Source organism: Salvia splendens, chromosome 10, assembly GCF_004379255.2.
Source record: "Salvia splendens isolate huo1 chromosome 10, SspV2, whole genome shotgun sequence".
Taxonomy (NCBI): Eukaryota; Viridiplantae; Streptophyta; class Magnoliopsida; order Lamiales; family Lamiaceae; genus Salvia; species Salvia splendens.
In genome coordinates, this window is record NC_056041.1 from 2,883,564 (window position 1) to 2,896,232 (window position 12,669).

The 12,669-nt window shown below is 37.2% G+C and overlaps 1 protein-coding gene and 1 pseudogene across 1 annotated transcript; one reads left to right on the forward strand and one right to left on the reverse strand.

Annotated features, from left to right (window-relative positions):
- Positions 1 to 206: 206 nt before the first annotated feature.
- On the reverse strand, positions 207 to 4,569 carry LOC121751781 (annotated as a pseudogene).
- Positions 4,570 to 5,206: 637 nt separating this feature from the next.
- On the forward strand, positions 5,207 to 7,892 carry LOC121751940 (cytochrome b-c1 complex subunit 7). Its single transcript, XM_042146771.1, has 4 exons — positions 5,207 to 5,367; positions 5,461 to 5,618; positions 7,254 to 7,301; positions 7,602 to 7,892. Exons 1-4 carry the CDS (start codon positions 5,271 to 5,273, stop codon positions 7,668 to 7,670), a joined length of 372 nt encoding a protein of 123 aa, XP_042002705.1. The 5' UTR covers positions 5,207 to 5,270; the 3' UTR covers positions 7,671 to 7,892.
- Positions 7,893 to 12,669: the final 4,777 nt, after the last annotated feature.

Consider the following 12,669-nt stretch of genomic DNA (forward strand, 5'->3'; position numbering starts at 1 on the left):
TAAAAGTTGATACTTCCTCTGTCCCACCATAACTAAACACTTACTTTTTGCGCTCATTTTGAAAATTCCTCTTACTTTATATTCTGTCCACTTTAATTATTGTGGGACGGAGGAAGTATAAAACATACTAACATCACTAAGAAATTTTAAAAAAAGAACTAAAACAAAGAAAACAGAGGAAAAAAAGGAAAACAAAAAATCGAATATGAAAAAACAAAGAAAACAAGAAAAAGAATCACAACCACAAATAGGCAGATCATACAAAATTATTTTTCAATGTCGTTGGCCATTGCAAATTACTTGGAACGAACTCTACATGAGAGAAGTGGTAATGGCATGATCCATCAACCTTGGGATCCCTCTTCCTACACTTATAAGTTACATACAAACACAAAATCAGTTCAAAACTTGACAACAACATTTCTTGCTCTAAAGTTCGCTTGTCGCCGTTTCCTCTCCACCAGCCAGCACAAGATGATCACCATCTCGTACCGCAGCCAAATCTTCAACCAAATAACCATCTTTTGTCGCTACTTTCGTGGCGCGAAAATCAAACTTCTGGCACCCGACCTCAACCAGCTCTGCAATGGATCCAGGCAGAAGCACCAGCTTCCCCGACGTGTCACCCTTCTCCAGACAACTAAGGGTCACTCTAGCGCACCTCTGCGGCATCCCAAGATTGGATGAACCTGCAGCAGTTTAATGATTTTAAGGTTCTTGATATGATGAACTCTAAGTAAATGTTCTAGGCCGAATTTCATGATACTTACATCCAGTTTGTGTCTGCCCTGCAAGGGAGCTGCTCAGATGTGTCTGCCCTCTCCTCGTCTTGACATCACCGCTGTATGGCCTTCGCTCTCTAGTACCTACCCTCGTCTGAGCAGGCAGCTGAGGTGGATCACTCTTGTGCTCCGCATAATGCGAATTTGCTTGCAGCAAAGCTTTGATCTCGTCATTGTGGAGATAATTAGCCAAGGCTCGTGGCGTGCAGCCATCCGCGTCTGGCTTCTCTGTATCAGCCCCATTTTCTACCAAGAACTTGCAAATTTCAACATATTGACGAGCTACTGCCAGGTGTAGAGCTGTGTTTCCATGGCTGTCGGGCTGCGATATGTCCCCACCAAAGTTCAGTAATGCTTGAAGCATATATGCTTTGTTCTGCTCGGCTCCAGAGCAAGCAGAGTAGCCTATATCTTTATAAGGCAACGTTGCCTCATTGTCAGACAGAGCCTTTATAACGTCATCATGTTTTCCCAACATTGCATCCCATAATGGAACATTTCCTTCAGAATCTGCATGGGAATGATGAGTAATACTCGGACCAGCTATAAATGATTTTGCAGGTCTTAGTAAACCTAGTAGAAGTACCTTTGCTGTTGGGGTTTGCCCCAAAATCAAGGAGGAGAAGAACATATTCTAGAAAGCCTTTTGCTGCTGCAAGATTCGGCACTTGCACAACACGCATACGTTCATAAACTATTGAGCTAGTAACTTGTAACCAAGACTCAAAGAATGCAGATTATCCATTACCAAAGCTCTGCGACCGTTGTTGTCCAACTCACCTGGATCCATACCTTTTCTAAGAATCTGATTCAACAACAGAGCATCGCCCCTATCTGCAGCAAAGCATAAGCTCAGAGGCATGTCTAATCTTCCTTTAGCCAGAATTTGCTCTGTGTGTGTCAAGATTTCTTGCATCGCTGGATCTTCGTGCCCTTTCAGATGCTGCAACAAAAAACCCAACACAATTGCATAGAACCAAATTTATTGGGAGTGCCTACTGCTCATATAGCCAAGGTATTATTACTTGGGTAAAACAATAGCTAATCTCACCAAGATTGTCTGTGTCAAAATAATGAATGCTGCTTATTTACCTCAAGGAGATTGTTCATAATTATTGTTGCATCTCCAACGTTATTCTGGAGAACGTTCATCAATGCAGTACGATCGAGCCGCAGCAGCTGGCTCAATCTCTTTGTTCGAACAGTAAAAACTTGTGGTCTGTAGCAAAGAAGACCTACTTCGCCACAAACATCCCGTCTTCATAACCCCGACAACCTAGAACCATTTGCCACAGACATACTTTAGGACCATTTGCATTTACTAATCGTCGGTTACGATAGTAAAGCAGAAAATCTTCATCAATAATGTTTGGCCTTTTACCCTTTCCGATGCATTTATGTGTGAAATAAAATCCTGGCATCAAGAAAAAATGTGGGGTTACTGCTTGGAACAATAGATAAAAATATGGAAAACCAGAGATAGAGAGAGAGCTTACGGCTGCCCCATTAACCAGAATATACATATCTGTAGGTGTTTCATTTTGTAAAATTATGTCTTCTCCGTCCGGGAAAAACTCAGGTTTCATTATCGAGACCTACAATGCAAAAGGTAACGTGAATTGTGCATAGACCGTGAGAAAGGTAATGTGAATAACACAAAAACACAAAACTACAGATGTTTTCACATAGCATTATCTGATAGATAACATAGTAACAAGACCTATTGTTTTAGGTTAACCAATGCAAAAGGTAATGTGGATTGTGCAGCAAAGCTTTGCATCTATAATAGCTATTTCTCATCTTTATCACCGCCTTAGTTGTGATTTCTTTACCACATTTGAGATACCATAGACAAAAACTGAAGTGTTCTGATAGAATAAAAGAAATTGAACAATCTAGAGATGCAAGATTACTACACATTCATTTCTGGAGAACTAGATTTGCCTTGCGTAATTATTGAATTATGTCAATAATACATTTTAAAAAGTAAGAGAGCTAATATAAAAATATATAATCACTTTTATCAAGACGGAGGGAATATATTATAAGAAAGATACTAAAATAGAAATACACCAACTAAAACAAGTAAAATAATACTAGTATAATATTAGAGTTGCAAGCAAATTACTTAAATTATACTCCAATATATAGATACGGCAATGTTGGTCCTTACCAGCTGAAAGAGCAGGTCATTGGACACTCCATCGAACAAATACACTGTATCAACAAGGGAGTAGAAGAGAAATTGTGAGATTTTTGAACGAATCGCCTTTGGAAGGGAATCAACTGTCTCTTGCTGCTGAACCCCCTCAGCGTCAATTCTGTACTTGAGGCTCAAGTGCGCTAGCATCATATCTTGCATGTGCTCCGGAATATTGTTCCTTTTCCCAAAGCTCAAAGCAGCATTGATAGTTTCTCTCTGCAGAATGTCAGCTATCAGCTGCCTAAGAATGATATCTCTGAAAGTGTAGGTTTCATCTAACACATGCATTTTATATTCAAGAAAAACACAGATGACCATATATACACTTACAAATTTCCTAGTTTTGTTGGTGGATTCAACAATCAAGTTGGTGAAGTTTCCTATGATGTAACTTGTAAATCCAAGGATGTATAATACGAAGATGATGGAATATATCATTTCCCCTCTTGTCACGGCATGGTAATCTCCATAGCCTAGTGTTGCGACAGTGACTGTGGACAAGTACATAGATATAACATACTTGTGAAACAAAGAGAACTTTTGAAAATCCTGCTCTATAGCTCCAATCCATGTGCCCAGTGGGTCCTTATTCTTGGTAGCCAGAGAATAGAAGCCACAGGCAGCGACATGAATTGAAAAAAGAGTGCCCTACACAATCCAATCACAGCTTTAGTTTGATCGTAAATCCATTATCACTCTGCACCTAGCTACTGTCTCAACATACTCACACAGGTAAGCTTTACAGTTCGAACCACCGTGTAGTTGATGTTCGTGTCCTTCTCCATTCTGCACTTGTACTTACAAAGCTTCATTTATACATACAAGATTGAATCTGTCTAATTGTACGTGAATACATAAACCGTCCCCAAATTTTGATATTTAACCAACTCTATTTTGCATTGTAAAATCAAAGATATGTTTGGAAAACTCCGGATTGTTGCTATCTAATGGAATCCATAGTGTTGAGAACCAAAATTTGGGGATAGTGTATGTATTGAGAGACATGTGATGTACCTCTCAAACGTTGAACTGACTCTCCTGATACGCCAGAGGCGGAGCATATTGAAGTAGCCATAGGCATTGACATTGTGAAAAATTTTCTGTATCAACTCAAGGCATGGAGGAGATGACATCGAAGATCAGCCCCCTTTTCGCATACTTGAGCGCGATCTTCTTACGGTCGATGACCAGATTGTAAGTCGATTTGTCGAGATAAGCGACGAAGAACGAGAGCACAATGTCAACCAAGAAGAAGCTATTGACGACGTTGTCCGTGATGTTGAGCGGCCACGTCGGCCCCGTGAGGAAACCGAACTCGAGCGGCGACACCCACGCCGTGTAGATTACTAATACCACCCGAAGCAACTCCCACGATCTGCGGAAAATTAGGGCAAAATTGATGTGAATCAAAATCAACATGCAATCGGCGATGACGAGCACGCACCTGTAGCGGTGATCGAAAGGAGATACGACGTAGTCGCCGACATCTTGCGAGGGGGGGTAGAATGTCAACGGGATAGCTCTGCTCGCTCTCCTCCCCTTTCGACGTGGACCGTTGGACTTCGACGTCCACTGGTTTGATAGTCATTGATCCTTATTCTACTTGCGTTACACTCAATCAGCTTTTCATCTATTAGAAATGGCCACTCACCCCCGATCAGCTTTTCATCTATTAGAAATGGGCCACTCACCCCCTTAAAAGGCCTCATAAGGGGAGGGTTATCCACACTTATATAGATTAGATGGGATCTTCACCAAGTCGATGTGGGATAGAATTTAGAGAATTTAACGTCATCCACCCTTGCCTGGATTTCATGTCATCTTCATCTTCATCTTCATCTTCATCTTCCACTACTCCATTCTGTTCTTTCTTTTTCCGTTATGAATTTCCAGATTTCGGATTATCGTTTGTTTCAGTCTTCCTATTTTTACTGCGGCGTGATCCGGTATATAGGGGGGATCGGACTGTAAAAAATTTTTCTGGTCAGTCCGTCCACACTAGTAAAATAAAATTGAGTGAATACTTATTTTTTTTTCAGAACTGATTTTTGATTTTGTAGTACTCCAGTATTTAATAGAAAGGGAATAAAACATGGGTTTCTATTATATTGGGCTTTCAACAATATTGTTTGCTATATTATTTTGAGGTAACCCGCTTTTAGCCCAACGGAAGCCCTACAACCGCACACCCCGTTTCGCTGACCAGATAATATAGAGAAGGTTAAAAGCGAGGAGAATACATTCATCCAGAGAGTTTTAGAGCGAGAAAACAAAAGAGAAAATCAATGGCGTCGGCTCTATCCAAATGGCTGGTCGATCCGAAAAGAAACCCGCTCGCCGCGATGCACATGAAAGCGGTGTCCACTCGCCTTCGCAGATTCGGTAATTATTTGATGAAAATCGTGCGTTTTTGGTTTTGAAAGTGTATAGGATTTCGAGTTTTAGCCGTGTATAATGCTTGTTTTGTGAAATCAGGTCTTCGGTATGACGATTTATTCGACCCGATGTACGAGCTGGATGTGAAGGAGGCGCTGAATCGTCTCCCAAGAGAGATCGTGGATGCCAGGAACCAGCGGCTGAAGCGCGCAATGGACCTTTCTATGAAGCACGACTACCTTCCTGAAGATCTACAGGTACTCATTTGCGATGATTTTGAATACAAATGTTTGGATTCTGCATTTCGAGCTATTCGATTTTGCAGGTTACGATAAGCTAGCTGAATATATATTCTATGCGTGTGTGTTTAGGGGGCTTTTGAACTACGTATGTGATTTAATGTTAATTCTTCACTTTTATCTTTCTAGTGAATCATAATGACTTGGTATGTATAGAAATGGATATGATGTGTATGCATATGTGATTTAATGTTGTTATTTCACTTCTATCTTTTTAGTGACTCGGTATGCATACAAATGGAGAGTATATGTATGCAATGGAATGGATATACTATATTTTTCTTTAAAAAAACTTCTCTGGGTACAATTATAAATTTCTTTGATGTCTTTTTTTTGTATTTGTAATCCATACTGCTATGAGTATAATCTATTGTTACACATTCCCGTGGAAATTGATCTTACACTCCCTAAGCTTCATGTATTAGTACAGTAATTGATATTACTAATGTAAATTTTGCCATTAATTGAAAGCGAGTTTTAGTACAAATTGCTTTTCTCTTGCCCATGTGAAAAGAAATTTAAGAAACATAGAAGAGTTTTGCATATTAAATTACTTTTTATAGTAGTATTGTTTTACTGTTCAGCTAATATGATTGAGAGCAATGAGAGGTTATAACAATGTGGCCAGACCAACTAATGTTTCAAACTAACCTAGCCAAATTCTCTGATTATCCATGTTGGATAATATGCCATACATCATAAATCTTGTCCTTCCCCTCTTGGTTAGTGATTCCAAGAGGTTGTCAATCTACACATGCTAACCTATTGTACTAGACTGAGTATCATACCTCATATTTGTTGCTAACTCTCCGTTTTATCTAAAATTTTGTGCAAAGCATGTGAAGTAGATGTCCATTTATTGGAAAATTTTGTTCTTATTGAGTTACTATTAAGCGACATGGAGCAGATACTTATCAAATCGTGATTGTTGATCAAATGCAATTTTTGTTAGCTCCTTGGTTCATATGTTGGCTGGGCTGTAAGTCTGTAACTAATTTTAAATTGCTTTGTTTTGATTTGTTGCAGTTGATTGACAATGCTGTGCTTTATTGACATTGTTATTACTTGCTGTTTTTCTTGCTTCGGATTTGAACTTATCTCTCTGATGCTTGTCAAATGTCTCTTGTACCAATGTTGTGAGTTCATAACTTTTTATGATGAAATCCAGCTAAATTTTCATTTTAAATGCATATGCTTTCTTATGAATGTCTCTGCAATTTCATTCTCCTATATGTGACTGTTCTGGATATGTTGTAGCCATATGCAAGAGTAGAGAGCATAACATTTCAGTTGCATAGTGTGCATGAGATCTGGTTCATTCATGGGTGTTAATTGGTTTATAACTGGTTGGAAATAAGGGAGAAACACTTTCTTTTCCCCCACAATTGAGAGGTTTTGGAGAATTCTGCTTGAATTGGGAACCATAGTACAATTCAAGCTAAAAGTTCCCTTTAGTGAAGCTTCTATGTATGGTTCCCAATGCGGCACCTCAAAACCCGTAAACCATTAACCAAACACCTCCATTATGGTTACCTTCTTATTTATTAGTAGCAGTCAGTTGCATCATTATAAACAAGTTGTTTTCTTTCACAGGCTATGCAGACACCATTTCGGAGCTACCTACAGGATATGCTCGCTCTTGTAAGTTCATAACTTCTATATCTGTAGAAATAAGCACCGTAGTTTTTAGCCGTCTGCAAAAACGGTTTTGAAGTGTTTTATGCGGTCTCTTCTCTTAAGCAATGGAGGGAAAGTTATTGAAAGGTGGAATGTGCTCTTGCTTGCATTTAAGCAAGCAGGATAACAACTTTTTGCCATGAGTAGCCATGATGTGTGCTGCTGGTTAAGTAGTTTCAAATATAATATATGAATTTTATGCATTCTCCTCCCTTTTATGTCTAGTTTCCTTTTAAACTCATAGGTATGGTAAATTAATGGCAGGTCAAGAGAGAGCAAGCTGAACGCGAAGCACTCGGAGCTTTACCCCTTTATCAGCGCACCCTCCCCTGAGCGGATATTTCTTGCTTCTCAGTGGCCTTGAACTGAATTACGTATAATTGAACTAGTAAAAGTGATCCTGGTCTTCTCCCTCTTTGAGGACAGTAATGTCTGTTGACCTTCTAATAAGAGATTCATTTTTTTGCTACTGGTTTATCAACATATAGTGGGAATATATATGTACTGCTGGTTGTGTTTGTTTCTTAATAATTGTTATATGGGATTGCTGTCAAATGTGTTTGATTCTTGTTTTATTCTTAAAATGTGACGATTTCATCTTTGGATTGTCTATGAAATTTCGGTGATTTTAATTATATTTCTGATGAGTTTATTTCCATTTGAAAAGATACAGATTATGGGTTATAAGGACTTTTTAAATTTTTACAACACATCTATGTGATTTATTATCCCTGTTTGGTGCTTCATGGTTTTTAACAAAAGTTATATACTACTCCTTTTGTTTTATAGTGTTTTCCATTCTTTTGGGCATGGAGATTAAAAAAGGGATGTTTTGGTGTTTTTAAGTAGATTTGTTAATAAAGTAAATAAAATGATGGGACAGTTTATTTTAAATTTCTTTTTTTAATTTATTTAATTAAATTATCATACTACATAATATATTGTGAGACATTCTAAAATAACAGTGCGTACCAATTTCTATTCTTTATTAAAGAGAGTTATTGAAAAGGTCCATGAGAAAGCTATAAATGATGTCCAATAAAATTAAATGGAAAATAGACATATTATTGTAACTTAGACAAGGTTAGATTAGTAAATTGAAGTGCAGCAATTGGCTGGAGAATGAGATGATATCAGAGCATCAGCACTGGCAGACGTCACCGCGGAATTCCCATCGGCGTGCGGGAATTCCGTGGCGGACGTCCGCCACTGTGCGTGGCATGCACGGATACGAAATTCCGTCGAGCAGTTTCGCGGCGTTCCTCGGAATTCCGCAGGGAATTTCGTGCGGACGTCCGCCATTGCGTTGACTCCCACGGACGTCCGCGCGCAATTCCCGTTTATTGAATTAAATGTTTTTTATTGTGGGAAGTCCGTCGGGAATTCCGCCACTGTGCAGTGGGAAGTCCGTATGACGTGGCAGGAAGTGTTTTTGGGAATTCCGCCGGGAGCTCCGCGCCACTGCTGATGCTCTCATGAGAGTAAAAAAGTGTAAAAGAAGCGTAATATATGAAGTCAAATTTTGGTAGGATAAAAAAGGTAAAATTTGTTAAAATTTGACAAAAAATTATAAAAGTATATTGATTAATTATATATTGAACGCTAGCTATAACGTGGCCCATAAGACCATTAATCTTGATTTTTTAATTTATGGACATTCCATGTGATGCTGAGCATGCTTTAATTTATGGACCGTCTCTTGTAACTATGGATCAGCTTCTACTTTGTCGCCTTAGTTTTATCACATGTCTATTTAAATATAGCATTATCTTGTTAATTTTGTGACATTACCATTGGTGATGACTGATGACACTTAGTGAATCTTCAGAATTACGTTTCTAATTGTAATTATCCTATGCAGAATGAGCATGTAGAACTAGAGATGTTTGATTCATATCGAATCAGCGATTTCATTTTTGGAACCGAAATTGCCGACTGATTTGGAATCGATATACCGATTATATTAGCTTGGTTGTGGTTTAGCATTGAAAAAAAATTGTGGGAAAGGCATTTAGAAGCCAGAACATGAAAAAAATAATGATCTTGAATCACAGTCGCTATTTCTTTGGTAAAACAAAATCGATTACAATTTTAACTTTTTGGAACTGAAATTGACGATTGTTGACCCGAAGGTACCACTAAATCTCTAGGACAGCAATCACAACAAGATCTAGTCTCCCACATTCTTGATTTTAGGACGGAAACGTCATAATTGTGTCCATTGAAAAATCCAAAAGTTTCATGAATGTATTCTTAGAACAAACTGCAATAAGGAATTACTCCATATTTTGTCATGTATCTAAACAAAAGAAGTCAGCTGTAGATTTACAATTTTCCAAAGCATGGGGTCATTACTGTCTCCAAATTATTGGTTGTTGGGATGTCACCTCAAAATATCATTAATTATATATATGGCTGTAATTTTGCTTGTGAATTGTGATCACTAATAAAATTTCAACTTTATGATGTCAAAACTAGGTGAAACCTCCTTTGGTATAAATTTTAAGACTTTATGATGTCAAAACTAGGTGAAACCTCCTTTGGTATAAATTTTAAGGATGGTGTTATAAGTGTTGATTGTATGGGCTGTTTAGTTGGTGGGCTATTATTTGTTGGGCCTAGAATTAATTTGGCCTAGGCAAGTTGGGCTGTTTGTTTGCCCTAGCCCATTCCCGGATTGATATACCCTCACTCCCTCCTCCACCGCCTCACTTCATTCTTCACTCTCTCTTTTCTCTCACTTCTCTCTCTCACGAGTCTTTTGAGTTTCCTTAGGTTTTCTTCTTTGAAGTTTCTCTGGTTGTTTCACTGTGGTTTGTCACTGATATTTGTGTGATTAAACAGTTGTGTGGGTGTGAGATAAGCAACTACTTTGGTTGCTTGGGTTCCAGAGGAGTTAGGGTTTCTTGTTGAGAGGTTTCTGTGGTTGTGAGTTTCGAGAGTGGATAGATCCGGTGTAGTGGAGTGGTTTGGGGTTGTAATCCGTGGTGTGTGAAGTGTAGATCCGGTGTAATCCTTGTTGAGAGGTTTCTGTGGTTGTGAATTTCACGGTTGGATCCAACGTTGCTCCCTTGGATCGTTGTTTTGGTGAATAGATCTATACTATTAGCGGGTGACTGAGCCATAGCTTGTAGATCTATGCGATTCTTTTGTTATCTCTTTTATTACTGCGTATTTTGTGTAGATCTGAAAGGATCTTTCATCTTATACTAACTAGGGTTTCTAGTGTGCAGGGTTCTCGGTGGATCTTGAGGATTCTGGTCCAAGAAGTGTAGTGTTTAAGTTCATTAGCTTGCTTTAATTGTAATAGCTATTGTTCTTGTAAAAATCAGTCGCATGGTTAGAGGTTGACTGAGCTCTCCAATGAAGAACAAAGAGGTCTTGGTAATTAGTGAATCCGATCTTAGTCTGATCCCTATAATAAATTCATACCACTTTTCATAATTTCATTTATATGGTTACAAACTGTTGTATTCCCAATTTACCGTTAAAAAAAATACGATGTGGTCACATGTGCATGAACAAATAAAGATAACTTAGATCTTTAGTATATCAACTATCAATTTCATGCAAATTAAATAGGATAGTAGTATAATATAAGATGAGATGAATATATTATTATTTGAAATAAACAATATATATAATAAATGACCCTCCTCACTTTAATTGATTAAAATACATCTTATTATAATGTCTATCTATTTATAGTAAGAAAAGGCAAACACGTTCTTATAATGAATGTATTACGTGATTATAAAATCATTATCGTGAACTGCAGTCGGTGGAATTTAAACGGTTAATAAACCAAATTGAAATAAATGGTTTTGAGAACTTGGGAGAATCGTAGTCCAATAAATAAAAGAAAGCGTAAATTGGCATTGATAGGAAGTCAATCTTTTATGAGTAGGGGTGGGTAGGTACGGTATACCTTACCGAAATCACCATACCGTATACCTTACCGTAAATTCGGTATGCGAAAAAATCATACCTTTATCTTACCAAAATTTTTGGTATACCGAAGTCACCATACCGTATACCTTACCGTAAATTTGGTATGCGAAAAAATCATACCTTTATCTTACCAAAATTTTCGGTATACCGAACTTCGGTATACCTTATTTTCGGTATGGAGAATTTTCATACCGATATCGTACCTCATTTTCGGTATGCCGTACCAAAGTTCGGTATACCATATTTTTGTGGTATACCTTACTTTACTTTCAATATCAATGATAATTGAATATTTGAGTTTTTAGAATACTATTTATATTTCATAGTAATTTAAATAATATATGGGGTATTAAATACTAGTATATTTTATTCATATTATATTATATTTCACAATAAATTTTATAATTTAAAAATATATAAAATACTTTATATATTATTATATTCATATTTTACGGTATATACCTTAAATTACGGTATATACCGAATTTCGGTATGTCGCGGTATACCGCGGTATATAAAAATTCATACCTTTACCTTACCGAATTATTTCAGTAAGGTATCATACCGTACCAAAAATCACGGTATACCGAAAATTCGGTATTTTCGGTATTTTTTCTGTACGATAAGACCGGTATTTCGGCATTTCGGTATTTTTCCCAGCCCTATTTATGAGTGGAGTTTTCTCCTCTTTTGGTCATAAAATATTATTTCGATCAAATATTTTTTCATAATGAAAAAATTCAAGAAAGTTATCTTTGACCTAAGAAATTCAGAAAGGGGTGAAAAGCATGGAAAGAATAAAAAAACTACTCCTAGAAGATTAAATAATTGTAATGAACCATTATCTTAAGGTCATGATGCATGAGACAAAGCTGCACAATTTTTTTGCCTGCAAACTGTTGCACTTGCGTATATGACAAATTGCAGTAATTTGGTCGCCGTAAGAAGCCCATACAAGGTTGCAATTTGATAATTTAAATATATCAAAAAAATCAGCTTCTGTTAGATAAAAATTAGATCCATAAACCATGTTTATTTAAGGTCATATTTAAGTGGCTAAGCTATACTACATCATAAGACTATTCTTAGTGAGAAGCCTTCGGTTTAAGTATTTGTATTCGGGTATCTTCAACCTTGTTTAGTGATAATATCCATGTTTGTATGTAGTGTAGTGTCTTAGCTAATAATGTTATATATATTAATCTTCGTGTTAGGTACGATCGATATGACACTACATGCAATAAATAATAATAATAATAATAATAATGTAACATATATATTACGAAATGGATAGGAAAATGAAAGTGAAATGGGGTTGTGATCAATTGAGATTTTTAAGTCTAATTGAGAATTGAGATGCATTAGCAGCCACTCATTTTAT

Coding starts and splice junctions, on each gene's coding strand:
- LOC121751940 (XM_042146771.1), top strand. CDS start 5,271: ATGGCGTCGGCTCTATCCAAATGGCTGGTCGATCCGAAAAGAAACCCG. Junction 5,368..5,460: donor CACTCGCCTTCGCAGATTCG/GTAATTATTTGA, acceptor TTGTGAAATCAG/GTCTTCGGTATGACGATTTA. Junction 7,302..7,601: donor TACAGGATATGCTCGCTCTT/GTAAGTTCATAA, acceptor AATTAATGGCAG/GTCAAGAGAGAGCAAGCTGA.